The 21,260-nt window shown below is 35.5% G+C and overlaps 1 protein-coding gene across 1 annotated transcript; it reads right to left on the bottom strand.

Annotated features, from left to right (window-relative positions):
* Positions 1-43: 43 nt before the first annotated feature.
* On the bottom strand, positions 44-9,093 carry LOC115720661 (probable inactive ATP-dependent zinc metalloprotease FTSHI 5, chloroplastic). Its single transcript, XM_030649824.2, has 19 exons — positions 7,932-9,093; positions 6,865-7,336; positions 6,566-6,766; positions 6,192-6,485; positions 5,827-6,096; positions 5,379-5,468; positions 5,160-5,291; positions 4,565-4,738; positions 3,521-3,642; positions 3,125-3,326; positions 2,790-2,918; positions 2,367-2,549; positions 2,147-2,266; positions 1,605-1,790; positions 1,417-1,491; positions 911-970; positions 677-784; positions 411-491; positions 44-331 (listed from the first exon to the last, which is right to left on the bottom strand). The coding sequence occupies exons 1-19, from the start codon at positions 8,909-8,911 to the stop codon at positions 263-265; spliced, it is 3,948 nt and encodes a 1,315-aa protein (XP_030505684.2). The 5' UTR covers positions 8,912-9,093; the 3' UTR covers positions 44-262.
* Between the last annotated feature and the right edge of the window lie 12,167 nt (positions 9,094-21,260).

The raw sequence follows: 21,260 nt of genomic DNA on the forward strand, positions 1-21,260 counted from the left end.
ATTTTGATGATCTCTAATTGATGAAGAATATCATAAACACCTCTTCTACCAATGATTTTTATTTTACTATAAATAATTTTAATTACAAAAATAAAAATTCAGAAAAGATAATGGAAGCTCTTACGTAAATGCTTGAGAAGGAAAATTTTCGCCTCTTCTCAACGAAAGCCGATTTACATTGTGTCTTTGACTCTTCAGAAAACACAACTATTTTCAATCAAAGATGTGGAGCTTATTTCAAAGGCCGCTTGCTTCTCTAGACTTAAGATGCTTCACTTAGAAGCGCTGTAGCCAACTTAGTTCCTTCATCAAGAAAGTTGCTAGATGATGGCTGGAAAAAGAAATGGACAAAAATGTTATGAATCTTACAAGGAAGTGTATAAAGTTTAATTCATTCGATTATAAATTACCTCTACTTCCTGAACTTTAGAAAGGAAAAATGGTTCTTTCTCTCTAATCCCACCGTTATCTTCAAGTATTGTTTGCAAATCCTGTGGATACATAAAACATATCTTCTAAACATAAAGGTTTTCTCTTTTGGAATTTCCAATTCCAATGTTTCACGGGTCATTGCACAGAATGTGATGATTTAAAAAAAAAAGGATTGGAACAAATTATTGTTGTCAGATGAAACAAATTATAATTAGTCAAACAGTACTAGATGACTTATATGTACCTTCCCAGTCAAGATTTCAAATTCCATTAACTCTTCAACGATCTTCTCAAGAACCTGACGGTTTTTCTGAAGCATTTCTTTTGCCTTGTAAAATGCTGAATAATACATCTGAAAAATATGTATACAAAACCCCAACAGGAATATATTATTAGAGCCAGGACAGAACTTATAACAGTATCTATTATGTTAGTGTGGGAAAGAAAAGTAACATGCAAGGTGGCTACAAGTTAGTACCTTTTCAATTTTTGTTGCCATTTCGTACTCATGGTTGTTTCCCATACTTAGTGCTGTTTCCTGCGCCAAACACAAAATACAATCTGTCAATTAAGCAGCAAAATGATCAATCTCCCAACCTAAGATTCATGGTTATCGGAAGAAAAAAGTTTCCACTTTGCCAGTTTAGACTGCCATAGCAATCAAACCAGAAAAGATGGTTATTTAAATGAGTGATTATATATTCTTCTTTTGCTGTACAGAAGCTTCCCTTTTCATATGAATGCTTCCTAGCTTATTTTCACTCCCAAGAATACATGCCTTCTTAACTTGAATAAGGAATGTTTTAAGAATTCTACAACACAGTTTGAGGCCCAGGAAGGTGAGGACTTGAAATGTAAGTTGATGAATATAGGACACCACATGCTTCACTTTTTTTATTATTATTATCACCATATTTCCTCTCTCTCTCTACCTGTCCTATTCATAACCGAATGAAACTCTAGGGGATAAAGAAAGGAGAATACCGCATTAGTATGATAGTATATTGCAGGGCTATCATCAGGTCCCCATCCATATTGAATAACCATTCTCGTAGCTATCTGTTTCAAATGGCCAAAAGGAGTAAGGACGAAATAAAGTTGTAGCATTTTATAAGAGCCATCCAGGTTTCTTGTGTTACAAAAAATTAACATAAAGCATAGATGTTGTCAACCTCCTGTGCTTGTTGAAGTTCTGAGGAAGACAGAAAGTTCTCCTCTCCAAAAGGAAGCAGCATTTGAGATGCAATATGGGAACCAAAACAAAATACAAGTTTCTTTTCTAGGTATGACCGTGACTCAGAATTCCCATTGGTGGAGCCTTCATTTCTTGCTTTAGTGATCTTTGTACACCCAATTCCCTGCAGGTTAGAGTATTAGCGTTCCTCTAGGCGTAATTTACATGCTAACTCTTCACGTTTTTTCTAAGTATATATAGAGAAAATCAGCTATTGAACATAATGTTGAATAAGATAACCAAATAATAATACAACAAAGGCACGGAGATACACTACACCCCTAGCAACAGAATCTAATCTTAAGGAGCCTAATTTAACGATTAATCACCTCAAGGTACGGAAATGCACTACAACCATACAGCTCGTATCACCAATAGCAAATAGAGAAGATCTTTTAGATATAAAAGTTAAATTTCTATAGCACACACAATAAATATACTTAAATGATTTAATCATATGAAGTTGCAAAAATGGCAAACCTCCCAAGACAATGGCTCAAGCCATAGATTATCTACAACATCAAAGTTTGGAAGTAGAACAGTAATTAGGCTGCGCCCAGCAGCCCAAACAGCATGCGGAAATTTGGCTTCTCTCGTCCACTGTCATTATGAAACCATAATAATTTAAAAAAAAAAAAAAAGCATTAATCTAGAACAAGGAGCATATACTATGATCCTGAGGAAAATAATAGTATCTTACATCAATAGGGGGGCTGAGAAATTCTATTCCATTGCTTATCTGACCATATGGTTCCATTAGATCAACCACATTTTGCAGATCTTCTTTAGTCAATGTAAGCCCAAGATGATTCACCAGCATTTTGCTTAGCATCTTTGAAAGTTTGGTTCTTCGCACCCAATTAGGAATAATACCACTGAAAGTCTGGAAACATACTAATTTTATTCAACAGATCCAGCCCTCTATAAATATCTTCTTCAAATGATGTATAATAAAAATAAATAAATAATAAACATATACAAAACAAAACAATAAGAAAAAGAGTAAAATATGAAGAGAGAGCTGCATAATGCAAATATATCTAGAAGGCTTCACATTCAAGTTTAGATCAATCAAGTAAATCAAACTCTCAAAGGAACAATGAGACGAAAATTTTGTTCGTACCGCAAACCATCCACAGTAGCTCATAAGTTCATCTGTATCAAGAAATTTGCTCCGGAAAGCACTTCCTTCCAATGCCACTGGGACAAGTTTTAGTTCTATAGGTCGTAAAAGAGCTGTCTTTTCAGCAACCTGAAGGCAAAATATGTTCAGGTATCAAGAGAAAATTACCAACTCATTCTATCAACCATGGAATAAGATAGAGAAAACCGAGCAGCACTCCAAAATCCATTAGCAATATGCCAAAATAAATACTGTATGATCATCCCTAGAAACCATGGGATTAAGAATTCAATGAAAGTCAAACAAACAAAAGTCATTTAGGAGATTGAAACTACCTTTTTCCAGTCTACAAAGTCAATCAGCTCAGTGTCCATACTCTCTTTTGCAGCAATCTGTAATATTCTCTCTCTTTCTGCTTGCGTTGGTCTTTGAAGATGAAATATTCTATCCATCCGACCAGGCCGCTGCAAGGCCTCATCAACTTGTTGCAGATTTCTAGTCGTGGCCATCAAAACAACCCCATCTTGTTTTTCAAACCTGCAAAAAGGAAAATAATGAGAAACTGCAGAGATTGCATAGGGAGAGCAAACAATGCAGGTTGCTCCATTACTATTAATAATAAAGAGGCAAGCACGGACACGGACTGAAAGTGTGGATAAAATAAAGTAAGGGCATGACTAAGTGGCAAGACTTAGACGCCACAGATCGGATTACGGTAAACAAGAAGTTACCCATCAAGCTCCACAAGAAGTTGATTGATGAAAGCCTCATGATCCTGATTTTTAGTGTGAATATATGTGCCACGAACTCCAGCAAAAAGGTCGAAATCCTCCACAAATATGATTACTGGGGCCTGGAAATGAAATCATAGTACTTAAGAAAAGATAGAGCACAAAACAACCTGTCTCTTATCAAATTTAACAATAAAATAATTTTTTTTTTTGGAACAAACAAAAGCAGTTCCATAAGCAATGGCAGAACTTTTTTTTTTTGGATAGATTTCAATTACAGCGATGGCGAAATTCAGTTCCATATATATTCCACATCATCATTTAGACTCAGTTTTTCAGTTTCTCTCCATCGTTCATACATTCATTGATGCTCAACTTCTTGTAAAATAAGCTGAAAGAGAGAGAGAGAGAGAGAGAGAGAGAGAGAGAGAGAGAGAGAGAAAGAGAGAGAGAGAGAGAGAAACCACGAGGACAGGAATTGAAAGTTTCCCTCTCTATGTTTGGAAATAAAATTATAGGAAGGAAAACAAAAATTCTAAACAATTTTATTTCCTATTTTGGATTCAAACACAAAGTTAGAGAGCAAATTTTTAGAAAAAGTATAGTTAAATAATTTTGTAAAATATTCCTATTTTGTCTAGCAGCCTTCATGTATTTTTCATATGAAGGTTTCTCAGCTGCAGCATCTGAAATTGGAACTAGCCTCTTCCTTTTCAAAGCTAAAAATGTCAATGGTAAGCAAATATAAGTTAAAACTCAAAAACATCATTATTCTAATCTAATCTGTTAATTATTCCTTCAAAATAACAAATAATCTTTCTAAAAGATATGACAAGTCTCCACAATTTTAGAGTATGATTTTTTATTTTTTTTTTTCTTCATTTCCAAAATCTTTTTCAATGTACAAGTAAATATTTCTCTGTTTTTTCTTTCCTTCTTTTTTACTTCTTAATATTGAATCCTCACATACATTTTCACCGATTTTTTTAAAAAATATTGTAAGAAGATAAATGTGACAGTAATAAGAAGATTTTAGATGAGAACCAGATCTCTTGCGGTTTGAAATAGCTCCCTAACATTTGATGCACTTTGCCCAACCCATAATCCTGCTTCCAACTCTTGAGCTTTCACTTCAACAACAGGAACCTTAGCTTCTGCTGCTATAGCCAATGCTAGAGATGTCTTTCCTGTGCCTCTCTCACCAACAATAAGAACTCCCTGCAATATAAGCGACAACCATCTTAGATGCTCATCACATCAGTCACCGCTTCCTTGAACACCTGTGCTAAAACTAGTAAAAACAAATGCATGTACTTAAGCTGAACTTATATTTTTTTTTTAATTTTTTTATTTCTAATTCTTAGACCAAACACTATTAAATAAAGAACTAGAAGAAGAGAAATGTCAGCATGAGCTTCCAATGGTAGGAAACATTTCGAAACCATGCAAACTATATAAACAATAAGCTCACCAAATATTTATATGTATATATATATATATATATATTATAAACACACTCCTATCTTTACTCATCATAGGAGACAGACCAGTGAAAGATATGTTTTATCATGATGCATGCTATATAGGAGGACAATGTGTATACAGTGAAGTTTCTGCAAATATCTTAAGAAGAATATACCCGAGGTGCACGAGCACCCATCTCCTGAAATGCACGAGGATTCTGAAGAAATTTTACAACTTCATTCATTTCCTCTCTCATACTCTCAATACTTGCAAAGTCTTTCAAAGGTATTGGTGGATTTTTTACCCTCTGCAAACCAGAAAAGATTTTTCAGACCATAAAATAAAACAATATCGGCACTATAATCAAAAGAACCTTTATGTGGCAACAATATACCTTCATTTGATCAAAAGCTCGAGTTATAGGATCAAACCCAGCCTTTTTCCTTTGTTTAACTCTCCTCTTTCTATATTTGAGATAATATTTCTGCATAATAGCAGGTAAACAGTAGGATAATGGGATCAGAACAAAGATGCCCAAGCACTTGATCAAGCATAGTAGCCAATAACAATCTTCAGATCTACTAATGTTTCCTTTGTTGCACAATGACAAAAAAAAATAGCAGGGTAAGGGTAGTAAAACAGTTATTTTGCAGTTACTTAAGTTAGTGTTTAACTATGACGGGTTAAATGTAAGAACCTTAGTACGGCTTGAACTTAAATTAGTCATGCAGGAACTTACAATCAAATCATACGGAATGACGAAGAACAGGTCATACACAATATTGTGAATTTATACCATAAATAAATATTTATATAAATTGGGGTAAGGAATGAAGCAATACCATTCTCCCTAATTTCCGAAAGTTTGGATCTTTTCTATATGGCCCAAAACCAAGAACTACTGGGATTCTTCTTTTCAGAAATAGGAGGACATGAAACAACATATATCCATATATAACAGTTCTTATAGTAAACAAGAAAAACCATTGGAAGTCATCTCTCTTTCTGGATTTGTAACTCTTTTCTGCCTCAGATTGCCATTTCAAGTACCATGTTGAGTCAACAGCTTGATCGATTTCCTCAGGCCATGCCATCCCCAGCTTGATTCTTACCTGGAATGAACCAATCAACAATTTCAGAACTTTAAAATAGAGTTAGTAAGTATAACAGAAAAAATAATATGCAAAGATGAAAAACAAAACCCTACAGGGTAAGGGATCACAAGCTCCAGTATAGGAAACACAATTGCCATCATTATGTCATCATTTGCTTCTGTAAAGTTCATAATTAGCCAATCTCTTGCATATGAAACAATTTCTGTCTTCCATAAAGCATTGAAGCATTGTTGAGACAGCCTTAGTGTCAAGAGAAACTGTTGCTGAAGATTCAATTCTGAGAAAGGGATCCACATCAGGTGAACAGTAGTTGGAATACCATTGGCAAGCATTTTCATATACAGGCCATCAAACCCTCCGAAATCTTCATATAGCATATCAAATTCCTGGAATAGGAATGTAAGTGTATGAGCATATATAAGTACAGAAATTAACTCATAGTGAGAAAATTAACTATGGAACTTACCTTTATGTCAACAAAATAATCTTTGTCATCCCCCTTTATTGCAACATACATTACTGCCCAATCATGCCTAATCCGCGCATGCTCTACAAGTTTCTTTGACACAGCAAAAGGAACAGCAAGTGGATCCATCTCCCACCTCTTTTTCTCCTCATTGTACCAAGTCTTCGACATTACTCTATCTCGATCCAGAAGAATATGTTCCTGTCATTAAAGTACAGTGAAAAAAAAAACAATTGTAAATAAGCACATCAATTTTCTTAAATTTATATAAAGGCAAGAATTGTAAAGGAAAATTTTACCTGTTTTTCAGCTACATAGTCTTTACCAAACTCAATATTTTCTAACAACTTTTTTTTAAGTTCTGCCTTGGCTTCCTCACGCCATTTCTTCCACCCATGATACAAATGAAGGCTAACAGCTTTAGGAACCATTACTTCTTTGTCTCCAAACATCCACTTCATCTCGATTTCAGGAAAACCCTTCACCACCTCATCTTCTGGGGTAAGCACAACAAAACGTTTTTCATCACCAAACTTCTTCATATCTTTTCTTATACGAGCCTCTACATACTTCTGCATCTCTCTTGACTCTCTAAGTCTTTGTTTTATATGTTGAGCGAAATCACTAGCATTGTTGTCAAAATATGAGCCAAGATCATTATCTTCCAAGACACTAGGCAAAATAATTTGTTCCAAATGATTTCTTTGCACACTTTCTAACTCTTTCTGAATATCAGTTTTAGAAAGTTTGGTGACTGGGCGCTTTGGCACACTGCAACGAAATAACAATAGATACTGAGAAAAGACCAACAAAACTTCATCAACCTCTTTTAAAAATGATATTGCAAGGTAATTCAAATCATGCAGCATTCAAAAAGACAATTGAATCAACAAGAAACATCATCTGTAATTGTTCACAGTATTTTTCTCAAGAGCCATGGGTCTGGAAAGCTTGATGAAGTTTTAAGTTTGTTTTTGTTATATAATTTCGGTATAAATGCCTACACTGTCAGAGCTGACCAGCTTCAAATCCAAATGGCCCAGATGAGTGCCAATGAAAGAGAATAACAATCACAATATGAGATAAATATCAAAAGAAGCATTATAATGCAAGTTTTAATCAAGAAGACAGTGAGCTAGCAAAAGAACCGTGAGTCACCAGATTCCTATTGAGCAAGCAAATAAGAACATCAAACCAAACCATATTCCTCAGCCAGCAGCACCATAGTGCTGCAGAACAAAAATGCATTCTTTTCATAAAAAGCTGAACTTGGCAAATGCATTCTTCGTTTTAAATTTAGACTCCTGAAGGGGTAAGAACACCAAAAATGCTTTCTTTTCATACTACAAAATACAACCTCTCGTACCTTTCCATACCCTTTCGTCTCATTTCCCGATTAAAACCTTGAACCAACTGCTCACACTCCCTCTCAATGAAACAAAGCTCTCTCACCCCAAAACTCATTGCCGCTGTCTCTTTCCTCAGAATAACATCCTCAATCTCCCCAATTCTTTCCCACATAGAACTATACTCTTGCTCCAGCCGTTTCAAGCTCGCCTCCAACCTCTCCTTCATATCCCCCAATTCTTTATCCACATTCCCCAGCGACTTCTCGTATTCTCTCCTCGTGTTCACCACAGCATCCACAATCTCCTCCGACCGATTCTCCAACTTCTCCTTATCTCTCTTCAATTCCATTAACTCCACATGAAGCCCATTCATGATTCCGTCCTGCAACTCCTCCTTCTTCGCCTTCACCGCCTTCCACGCCGCCTCGACTTGTTTCACATCCCCATTTCCTTTCCTCGCCTCTTCTATACTCCTCAACAGAAACGACACCGTTTCTAGTAATCTCCGCGTGCAATCTGCATACTCATGACTCCTCGAACTCCCTTCATTCCCTTTCTCTTTCTCCTTCTCATTCTCCTTCACCCTTCTGCCCAAAACCTCCGCAACCGGAGCCGCAATGGCAGACACACGAATCCCTCGAATTGGAGCGAAACCGATTGCGAAACAAAACAAAGCCAAAACTATTTTATTTGCCACACATTTAAGCAGTCTTCCCTCTGGCTCCGGAGAATTCAGGCTAGAAGAAGCAACACGTTCCTCTTTCACTACCTGTTCGGAGCACAGTGAGCTACAGCAAGGCTCTATGGAGCTAAATGCAGCAAATTTATACACATGTGGGAATAAAATTAGTTGACGTTTCTGTAATTTGGAAGCGAGAGACTGAGTTCTGATACGGCGAGTTCTTGAAAATGGCGGGAGTGATGAGTTTGGATGCGGAGATGAGAATAGAGGAGGGAAGTGAGTGGGAAGAAGACGAGAGGCGATGATGGCATCCATGAGATTGGAAAAACAGGAAACTAACCATCCGCCATTTCTAGGTTTTGAAGGTCAATTTCATCTTGATTCTAATGCTATGTTAGTCCTCTCTATCCTTGGAAAGAAAGATTTAGAATGTGAGAGAGCACTGAGCAGAGGTTTAAGAGTTTTTTGACGACGACGGAGACTGATGAGGAAGGTTTTCTTCAACGGATAAATCATTAGTTGGCTGTGTTAATGGGCTGGACTCAGTTTCTATTATTGGGCCTACCTTCTCCGGCCCGTTAGAATTTATTCAAAAAATACCTCTTTCAGTTTTGGGGTAAGTTGAAAAATACCACTTTTATTAATCAATTAATTAAATTTACCTCTAATTTTATTTAATTGAAACATACCTCTTTTTATATGTATTATACCTAAAATACCCTGACGTAAGAGAATCACATAGAGAGTATCTTGAAGTGATAGGGGCAAAATTGGTACAATGTTTAAAAAAATAGGTAAAAATGATAGACTTTAAAAAAGAAGGTAAAAATAAAAGAGAACAATATAAAAAGGGTATAGAGTTTAATTTCCTCTTCATTCAATTTTAGATACAACTGTACCAACTCACAATTTTCTTATTTTCTTCTGGATAGGGATAGTTTATATTGAAGAATAATATTATAATATAATTTTTTTTTGATAAATCATACAATTTTATTAATAGCAATTAACTAAAATGATAGTCTGCAATCCCATTGGGACATCTCCCTCATTTGGAGACACGATCACGATTAAAAATAGAAAACCGAGTCAAATAATCAGTCGTCTAATTCTAAGATTGTTTGACAAAAAAATTAAAAATAAAATCAAATGAAAAAGATTACAGCAACATCACAGTTAAACTTAAGAATACTTATATTCAGTTTCATCTACCGGTCAGAAGACACAATAGTAAAAATTGTTGCATCAGGTTTATTTAACTTCGTAGCTTGAGCACTCAACTATGGTGCAAGGTACGTATCTGCACTACTAACAACTCCTTCAATCACTGAGAACTTGTTATTCCCAACTACTGACAGAGATTTGATGGTGAGTCATCGAAGAAAAAATAAGAACTAGCAACAAAATAAAATCATGTTACACAGACAAGACTAAAACACTCAAAACTATGTCACAGATACAAGACTAAAACATTAAAAATCATGTTTCAAAGACAAGACTAAAACACTCAAAACTATTTCACTGAGATAAGACTAATTACAGTAGCAAAAATCGAATCGCAATAGCAAAACACAATCCCGACCTAGCACACCTATGTTAAGGGAAGGTTGCGAACATGGCCAGAGAAAAAAGATAACCTTATGTAGCTATAAATTTAAAAACCCTAATTTTTTTTAATTTATTTGATGTTACCGTTGTTATTACTATATGTCATAATAGTGAGTTAGCATGAAAATTTAATGTATGTTTAATCATGAATACAAACAAAATATAAAAATAAGTGTGTATGTTATATTATATGTATATATCTATATATACATATAATAATATTGAAATATAATAATTGTAATACCCTAAACTAAAAACATAACAATCTGAAATATGATTATTTTCAGTCGTTTTCTTAGTCTCTCAAGGCAATAATTTTTATGAACAATCCAAGTTAATAATAGAAGAACACAAATTTCTATTTACTCTCTCAACACAATTGAATTATTTTTATCTACAATTAAGGTGGAGGATAGAGAAGAAATCATAGAGCCAAAGTAAATTTTTTCTATCATAGTTTTAAGTTTTTGTCACGGTATGTTAAATTCAATTATCATGTTCTACTTATATAATTTTATCGATCATTCTCAAATGTGTTTTCTTACAAAAGAATTATATGTTAGAAAATATTTTGTGTTGTAATATTTGGTGTTATGGTAATAGATAATTATCCATATATATATCACGTGATTAATATGTTTATATACTTATACATTTGTATATTATATTATTGTACTTATATAATTTTATCGATCATTCTACAAATGTGTTTTCTTGTAAGAGAATTATATGTTAGAAAATATTTGGTGTTATGGTATTGAAAATAAGCATTCATATATCACGTTTATATATATACATATATTATATTATAATATAGTGTAATTAGACATTAATTTTAGTGATAGGGGTAATGGATTTTTTGGATTAAACCAAAGACTAGCATGCATCACCAATATGTGTTGAGAGCATCAATCATTATAAAGCAAGCATTGGAGTTGTTCTCTGTAGAAGCTCATCAAGGCAAAAACCACAACAGAAAGAAACAGAGTGAATTGCAGAGCAAAGAAAACGATTGCCAAGAAAAGCTTAACCAGAATGGTTAGCTTAAGTCTTTATTTATAATACTGAGAAAACAAGTACAAGTTGAGAAAACAGAAAAATAACTAACTAACAACTTGCAGAATAAAATTAACTAACTAAACATTAACTAACAGAATCTGGGTTAATATCCCCCCAAACGAAATGGTGATGATGCCATATGAAATTTGCCCTTTAAGTAGTTGAACCGATTTGTAGTTAAAGGTTTAGTCAAGATATCTGCAGCTTGATCAAACGATGGAACATAGCAGACTGATAGTTGTTTTGATAGTATCTAATCTTGAACAAAATGGAGATCAATTTCAATGTATTTGCATCGTGCATAAAACACTGGATTGGCAGCAAGTGCAGTGGCACCTTGATTGTCAACCCATAGAACAGGTGGTTTAGACTGAGATACTTGAAGTTCAGAAAGGAGGGATAAGATCCATTGAACTTCAGTAACAACATTAGTAAGAGCTTTAAACTCACTCTCTGTGCTTGATCGAGCAATAACATGTTGCTTCTTGGCAAACCAAGACACCAAATTGTCACCCAAAAACATAAGATAACCAACTGTTGATCTCCTATCATCGATGCAGTTGGCCCAATCTGCAACAGTGTAACCTTACAAATGAAAGTTATCGGTTGGTCTGAGCCATATGCCTTCTGTGAGAGTGCCTTTTAGATACAGAAGCAGATGTTTACATGCTTCCCAGTGCTTGACAGTGGGAGCCTTAAGTAATTGGCTTAACTTGTTGGTGATGTAGGCAACACCAGGTCGAGTTAAGCTCAAGTACTGTAAGGCCCCGATTGTACTTCTACACAAAGTGATATCTTTGAAAGGATCTCCATCAAGTAGACTCAACTTCGAGATTGAACTTGTAGGGTTAGGACAACTCTTAGCTCCCTCCATGTGAACTTTAGTAAGCAAGTCAGCTATATATTTGCTTTGTCTGAGGTACATGCCATTTTTCTCTGTAAACTTCAACTCCTAAGAAGTAATGAATTGGCCCCAGATCTTTTAATGAAAATTCAGTGTTGAGGGCAGAGATAAAATTGTTAATAAGAGAGAGATTTGGACCTGTGAGTAGTATATCGTCCACATAAACCAGTAGGTAAACTAAGGTGCTGCCAGAGCCATGAATAAAAAGTGAGCTATCAGATTTTGAGTCTGAAAATCCCTAATGAATTAGAGTTTGCTTGAGCTTGTTATTCCATGCCCGTGGAGCCTATTTTAAACTGTATAAGGCCTTGTGAAGGAGACATACATGATCTGGCTTAGATGGATCAACAAAACCAAGGGGTTGTTGCATATAGACAGTTTCATTAAGAGTGCCATTGAGGAAGGCATTGCTGACATCCAATTGCTCGACACACCAATTTTTGTTGACAGCAAGAGAAAGAACAACTCGAACAGTCACTGGCTTCACCATAGGACTAAAGGTGTCTTCATAATCAATACAAGAGTTTGGAGGTAGCCTTTAGCAACTAATCTTGACTTGCATTTGTCCAGTGATCCACCTGAATTGAGCCTGACCCTATGAACCCATTTATTTGTGATAACCTGCATATCTTTTGGATAAGGGACCAGTGTCCATGTTTTTTTGTTGGTAAGGGCTTTGTACTCAGTGTTCATAGCAGCAAGCCATTTACGATTGCTTAGGGTAGCTTTAAGAGACTTTGGTTCAGTGGGAATAAGGGATTTAGGGAGAGGGTGATTAGTAGCAAGATAGGCTTTGGGTTTAGTGATGCCATTTTGAGATCTAACTCTCATTGTGTGAGTTCTACCTATGGGAGGAACTGAGGTGACTGTTGTATTGCCCAGTGAAGCATTGGAAGAAATGGGAGCTTGGTCATTTGATGTTGGAAAATGAGAGAATTGTGGAAGGTGAGAGTGGTGGTCTCGAGATGGTTCACTGGTTGGTAAAACTGAGTCACTTGTTGAAATTGGCAGAGGAATAGGTAAGTCATGGTTTTGATTTGTTGCAATAGGCATATGTAGATCACTAGGTTGAGGTACTGGTATAGGCATAGGTATGTCACTATTTGGAGATAAAGGGGAGTGTGTGGGAACAGTGGGGTTCACATGTTGTTGATCATTAGGATTTGGGATATGTGGCTCAGGTATAGGGTGGGTATTAGGTGCAGTTGAGGACACAGTAGGGTCAACAGTAGCAGGTATACTAGTATGGGGTGATAAAGGTACAGTATTGAAAGTAGTGAAAGGAAATGAGGTAGAGTTTGAAGAGTGTACCAGATGGTTAGAGGAAAGTGCTTTTGCAGGGTAATGTTGTTCATTGAAAACAACATTTCGTGCAATGTAAACCCTTCCTTCATTGCTTTCACATATGTAGCCCTTGTGGTGAGTGGAGTACCCCAAGAATAGACACTATTGTGATCTATAATCCATCTTATGCTGATTATATGGCCTCAAATGAGGATAACAGGCACATCCAAAGGATCTTAAAATGTTGTAGTCTGGTTGGTGTGAAAGAGAGTTTCATAGGGTGATAGATAGTTTCGAACCCTTGTAGGTAATCTGTTTATAGAAAAAACAGCAGCACTGAAAGCATACCACCAATAGGATAAATCCAAACCAAATTGTGCAAGTAAAGTTAGCCCAGTTTCAGGTATGTGTCTATGTTTTCTCTCTGCCCTCCCATTCTGTTCATGAATTATTGGACAAGTGTGTTGAAAATGAATGCCCTAATCTTCTAAGAACCTTTCGAATGTTCTATACTCTCCTCCTTAGTTGGCTTGGACAGACTTAATTGGGAGATTAAATTGTTTTTCCACCAACCCTTACCACTTAATAAACACATCAAAGGCTTGAGGTTTTAGAGTTAGTGGAAAGATCCATGTATACCTGCTATAATCATCAAGAAAATAAACATAGTATTTGTACCCTTGTTTGGCATCAACATGTGATGGTCCCCATAAATCAGTATGGATTAAGGCCAAAGGTTGGTTTGCCCTGGTGTCAGAAACAGAGAATGAAAGAGTATGGCTTTTTCCCAATTGACAAGCATGGCAAAAGGTAAGGTCTTTTATGGAGCCAATGTGGGGAAGATGGGGTAAGAGTTTGATGAGAGTGTTTATTGCAGGACGACCGAGTTCGCAATGCCAAGCATTAACATCTTTAGTAGTAAATGAATGATACAATTCAAGGGACAAAAGAGAGTAATCATGAGAAGTAGATGTTTTATTGATTGAAGAATGAGTACAATTGGTTATTTCAGGTACAGCCTGATCATTTTGCATGTAATTACAAACACATTCAGGTGTAGAAAAAGGACTAGACACAAGATTAGATTGTAGTGTAGCTGAAGTAGAGAATGAAGAGTCATCTCCCAATTGATATAAACCATCCTTAACCTTCCCTTTGATCAGCACCTGTCCAGTTTCCTTGTACTTGACAAAGCAACAGTGTTTATGAAATTCAAGAAACACATTGTTATCTTCTGTTAGTTTAGAAACACTAACCAGATTCTTTTTAATTGAAGGAATTTGTAGGACAAAATTTAATTTTTGGGGGACAGTTATTTAAGGAAGGTAAAATAGCAAAACTAATGTGAGAGATACAGATTTTCTTACCATCAGCTACAACAAGAGTTTCTGGACCATTGTAGGCTATGGATGTGTCGAGAGTTTCAAGATTGTTGGTGATGTGATTGGTTGCCCCAGTATCTGCAAACCATGAGAGATCATCACCAAAATCAGGTAACACAACAGGTTGATGAGGTGAGGAGTCAGGACATCACACTCAGTCAGATATGCACGAGGTGCAGATACATTTGGTTTGGGAGTAACCCAGTTTTTATCAAATTTGTAGTGACACACAGCAGCTGTGTACCCATATTTCATGCAAACTTGACAAATCAATCGAGAACTTGAATAAAATCCACGACCAAAGCCTCTTGCTTGAGTTCTTGATTGACTTTCATTGGGGAGATCTTTCCCATGAGTTTGGAAAGGTCTGAAATTGTCATTTCTTGAATTTTTCAGGGCAAGATTGGCTTGCATTTTCAGAGTAAGATCTGAGACTGAGTTGTGGTGATCAAGACGACTCTCGTGTGCCATTAGCAAGGCTTGGACTTCTCTAAGGGTGAGTTCATCACTTCTAGATGTGATCCCTGAACCACATGATCGTACTCAGGGCCTAACCCATTTAACAATTGCAGAATGAGATCTTGAATTCCAACAGCGGAGCCAGCAATGGTGATGGAATTAGAAAGCATCTGAATCTTTTCTACATAGTCTGAAATTGATAGTGATCCTTTCTTGATGTGAGAAAATTGACCTTTAAGTTGAAGAAGTCATGCACGAGACTGACTGGTGAACCTCTGTTCCAGAGCTCTCCAAACATAATAGGAACTTGTATAATTTGCCACAGAGGCCAGAACACCTTCGGTCATGGATGAGCGTAGCCATGAAAGAAGCAACTGATCACGTTTCTTCCATTGCTGATACTGAACATTTGGTTCACCAGTGACAAGATGTTGAGGAGAGGGAACTCCAATGAAAAGAATGTCGTCAAGATCATGTCTGATGACGGTGGGAACAACATGAGATTTCCAGGCAAGGAAATTTGTTCGATCAAGCTTGACAGTAAGGGAGGCAGAGAGAGAGAGAGAGAGTTTGAGAAAAGATTCTAATTTGTTGGAGCAAGACGTGGAGGGGGAGCAGCGGTAGCCATGGTCTGTGTAGGATCGAACTGAACGCCGGAGGTGTTTCTAGTGCAAGCCATTAGTGATAGTCGTCAATGGCGATTGATGTTGGGTTTTATGCCCTAAATAAAACTCATTACAATCTGATTAGTTATCAATTTAGAAGTGAATTATGATTACATGTATGTTACATGTTTATGGTTTAATATATATACTTGATATATGCACAAAATCAGTTAAATCCAGAACATATAGTTATTCACAATTACAGTATCGTCAATACAGTGGAATGTGATTGTGATTATATGATTCAAAAGATTTGGTCCCTGTTCATCAGTGTTTTGGATTTACACTGATGTGATAATCAGCGATGAAGTATACTTACACTTGGAGTAAGTGTTATGTTCTTTCCAGAACATTGGCAAAGTATACTGGTTTCGAATGTATGGAGTATGCATTGGACTGGACCGATATTGAACTTGGTTAAAGATATTGTAAACTTACCGTTGTATCTTTCCAAGTCAATGTCAGAAGTTGATCTTAGATTAAGAGAATCTAAATCCTGATATGCTTAGGCTCAATCTCAGGAGTGCTATTATTGTTCTTTGATTTATTAGTTAAAGCCTACCTTTGGGTCAGGATAATACATATATTTTGGGAACATGATAGCATAACTGAATGGGAGTGCTAAACATAAATATGGAAATCTATAGCTTCTACTGGTGTATAGAAGTAAAGTGATGATTCCTTTTGAGCTTAGTTAAATAGAAGTAAATGGATGAGCTCTTGTTTCAGTGACTATATATTAGATCACTAAAACATCATTTACAGGTAACTAAGTGTTCAAATGGGCAAAATACATTGAGGGGTGTAAACGGTAAATTGGTCCCATCTCGATGTAAATCATCTATATAGAGGATCTCTAAATCACATTAAGATTATAACAATGGTTAAATGAGATAGCATATTGATATCGTGAAACATATGATATGCTCTATATAAGTCTGAGAGTGCAGTTCCGAGTTCTAAGAGTGGATTCAACGAGGAATTAATAAGTTAGGGATTTACTTGGTAAATCGGTTCAACTTATTGGAAGCTCAGTATATAGATCCATGGTCCCCATTCTAGTTGAGACTATACTGTTTGTAAGACTCTATAATTGATTTATGATTAATCAATTATAATTCTAAAAGTTAGACTATGTCTAATTTGTGAATTCTCACAGTTTAGGGATGAAATTGTAAATAAAAGGGTTTCTAGGTTTAATTATTAATTATGAGACTTTCCATGTCTAAATTAATAATTATTTTAAATGGCAATATTATTTAATAATCTATTTTAGTTATTAAATAATTAGTTTTGGCATTTAAATGATTAGAATTGGAAAAATGACATCTTTGGAGAAATAGAAATAAAATTGAGGAAAGTGCAAAATCCATGTGAGGCCCATACACACCATGGCCGGCCACATGATTGCATGTTTCCCAATTATTATTTTCAATTTAATTTGCCATATAATTGCTAATCAAAGCCTAGCCTAAATAGGAAAGTGGTGAATCACACTAAATAAGGCAGTTATTCAATTAGACAGTAAAAGAGGAAACTGTTTATTTGGAAAGTTGTGCTCTTCCCTTTTCCTATTTATAGCCGCCCCTCTCTACTCTTCTTGTGCATGAGAAAACTTTGCTTTGCATTGTGTGTCACACGAAATCAAGAGAGAAAACAAGAGAGAAATTTCGAAATTCCTAGTGAGAGAGAAGTGCCCACACACATCACTCAGTACCTCATTATAGTTAAGAAGACTGTGAAGGATCACATCCAACTGAAGAACTTTCGGGCTCAGATCTTGATTATACTCTGCTACAGACAGGAATCAAGGGTTAGAGATCTGAGTGGAAGGAGACATTAATTCTGCTGCAATCACTGTAAGTTATTCTTAACTTTTATGTGTTTAGTTCATCGTTTTAGAAGTTCAATATTAGGTTGTTAAATCAACATACTTGTAAGTAGATCTAAGATCCTGGATAAATATAATACCAACAATTGATACCATGTAGAAACTCATCTAGGCAAAAACCACAACAGAAAGAAACAGAAAGAATTGCAGAGCAAAGAAAACGATTGCCAAGAAAAGCTTAATGATAACTCTATGGTATAGAGTTATTTTTTATGCTTTTAAACTAAAAGTATTATGAGAAGAGTAGTGAAAATGTGTTTCTTTGCTTAATTTTAGTTAGTTTTAGTTTCATTTTCTAGTTAGTAAGCTAACTTTTAAGTCTTTTAAAGATTGATATTGTTAGGTGTGATTTTCCAATTAATTATGCTTGTTTGTTGTTGAAAAAGGAAGCAAGGAAGAGTGGAACATAAGCTGAAATTGGGGCAGATTGCTGAAGCAATGCTGAAGCAATTTCAGCATCTTGGCAGTGACGTGGAAACACGAGCTTCACTTATCCACCTCAGATTCGATCCAGTCACTCAAAATACACTAGCTGGCTGTTGTGGAAGGAGAGGGACTAAACCTAGTGGGCCAAAGTGGAAAAAGATTGGGCTTCTACTTTGGGGTATGAATTTTGTACCCTATAAACCCAACACCTAAAAGAAGAGAAAAGAGGAAGTACACCACCATCATCTTCCATTACGTAATGAAGGAGGGTAGCTGCCATTTTTGAGAGAATTAATTGCAAGTACAGAGGAGGAGGAAGAAAAAAGGGGGACCAAAGTGCAAGGGAGAAAGACACAAGTTTTTGTGTTTGAATTTCTCTTACCTTCTCTTTATTTCTTTGCTTATTTCTTGTCTTTAGATATCTCAAACTTGTTGAACTGTAAAAAACGAGCAGCAGCCATGGATGAATGTTTCTTACTTTGGATTTTATTTTTTAACTTGAATATGAGCTAGACTTTTGAGGCTTGAATGGCTATGATCTTCTAAGTTGGGTATGATTAATTTTTAAGCTTACTTTAGCATTTTTTTTGCCTTTGTTCATTCAAGTGAGTTTCATTGTATTTGATTGTTGTTCCTTGGCCATGAATAACAATTTGCTAAGCTAGATCTTGTACCGGAAGGGCTAGATCTAGTAGTAACTTGAATGGAGCAAGTAAAAACCTTGATTTAGGCTTTTCTTTGTAAGTGGAATAGGAATATTTCATTTACCTTGCATAACTTATAAAATTAATGCTTAAATACGGTTCTGTTTGCTGGTTTGATATAGGAATATATTGAGCTAAATAGTAGAAGTAAATTTGTGAGTGTTGGAAAATTCTCACAACCCTAGAGGAATTTTTGTTATCTCTGTGCAGAATGCTGGAGTAATGCTGAACTGATGCTATAACACCTGGGAAAAAACCTCATTAGAAGGAATTAGCTATTCAAGCCATTTTTACCATATTACAATTTTTATCTTGCAGCCAATTTTTCTAGCAGCAGTAATTTTAATTCTAGCAAGTTTAATTCATGTCATTTTTTAGTTTTGAATCGTTACTCAACCATTTGCATGTTAATTCCTCTTACTTTAAGATGTAATTAGTTGGTTTTACATCAAACTTTGTTTGCAATCCCTGTGGAGACGATCTTACTTATCATTTTATTACTTGTTTGACTGCGTATACTTGCGTATATAATTTTCACAACATTTAACCAGAATGGTTAGCTTAAGTCTTTATTTATAATACTGAGAAAACAAGTACAAGCTGAGGAAATAGAAAAATAACTAACTAACTGTTGGAAATTATTTTACCAGGATCATAGATCTACTCACAAGTATGTTTATTAACACCCTAAATATGAACTTTCTAAAACGATGAAATAAACACATATAAAGTTTAGGAAACCTTACATTGGGTGCAGCAGAATATAATGACTCCTTCCGTTCAGATATCTAGCCCTTGATTCCTTTCTGTAGCAGAGCATTATCAATATCTGAACCTGGATCTCTTTCTCTGAATCTTTGATGCTGAAACCTCCTTCTTGCTGAAAGTCTTTCTTCACGATCTTCCTCACTATGATTGAGGTATCACTTGCTGTGTGTGGGCACTACTCATACACTAAGGATTTCGAAATTCAAGAGGGAAGAGAAAGAAGAAGTGGTAGCTAAAGATAGGGAGAGAGAAAGGCTCAGGTTTTTCTCTGAAGGAAAAAATAGAAAATTTAAGTGTAAATTTCCTGAAGCCTTCACTATTTATTTATAGCATTCCACTAGGGTTAGGTTTGAATTATTTGGCATTAAAATAATGAAAATATCAGAGGGAAAACCCTACAAAAGTGGCCGGCCCTACATAGTGGATTTGGGCCTCACTTTTTGCAATTTTGCAGTTTTATCTTTTCTGCATCTGATTTTCTCAAAAACGCCAATTTCCAAATTCAACCATTTAAATGTCAATTCTAACTATTTAATAACTATAAATAATTATTAAATAATATTGTCATTTATCATATTTATTAATTGAACCATACAAAGTATCATAATTAACAAATATGCCCCAATAAACTCTTTCTTTACAATTTTGCCCTTACTTAGTGAAAATTTCACAAATAGGCATAGTCTAATTTGAGAATTATAATTGATTAATCAAAACCAATTACATGAGTCTTACAAGCAATATTATCTCAACTAGTGCGGGGACCATGGGTCTATATAACCGAGCTTCCAATAAGTAGATCAAGAATTTATCACTAAAATTCACTAACTTATTAATTCTTCGTTGAATCCACGCATAGAACTTAGAATTGCACTCTCAGTATATAGAATGCTCTATATGTTCCACCATATAGACACATCATTAGTTATCCATTGTTATAATCCTAATTTGATCACTGATCCTCTATATGAATGATCTACACTGTAAAGGGATTAAATTACCGTTACACCCTACAATGTATTTATTCCTTAAAACACTTGACCCCGTATAAATGATATTTCAGCTTATGTGAAATGAGTACTCCACCATTTATGTTCGTTTGGTCAAGCTCGAAGGAGATCATCCTTTGCTTACTATTCGCCAGATAGAAGCTATAGATTCCATGTTTATGATAGCGCTCCCACTCAATTGCACTACCGTGTTCCCAAAATGTACGTATCACCCTGACCTAAAAGTAGGCTTAACTAACAAATCAAAGAACACGAATAGCCTCTCGAGATTGAGCCTAATCATATCAGGATTAAGATCACTTGATCTAGGATCAACTAGGCGATATTGACTTGAATAGATATTACGGTAAGTTTAATAAATCTAAGTCAAAGTTCAATATCGGTCCCTTCCGATGCATACTCCATGCATCCAACCTGAGCTTTACTTTAACCAATGCTCTGGAAAGAACATAGCACTTCTCCAAATGCAAGTAAACTCTGTTGTAGATTATCATATCAGTAAAA

Source organism: Cannabis sativa, chromosome 2 (genome assembly GCF_029168945.1).
Source record: "Cannabis sativa cultivar Pink pepper isolate KNU-18-1 chromosome 2, ASM2916894v1, whole genome shotgun sequence".
NCBI classification, from domain to species: Eukaryota; Viridiplantae; Streptophyta; class Magnoliopsida; order Rosales; family Cannabaceae; genus Cannabis; species Cannabis sativa.

Coding starts and splice junctions, on each gene's coding strand:
- LOC115720661 (XM_030649824.2), bottom strand. CDS start 8,911: ATGGATGCCATCATCGCCTCTCGTCTTCTTCCCACTCACTTCCCTCCT. Junction 2,550..2,789: donor GCTACTGTGGATGGTTTGCG/GTACGAACAAAA, acceptor GTATGTTTCCAG/ACTTTCAGTGGTATTATTCC. Junction 492..676: donor TTGAAATCTTGACTGGGAAG/GTACATATAAGT, acceptor ATGTATCCACAG/GATTTGCAAACAATACTTGA.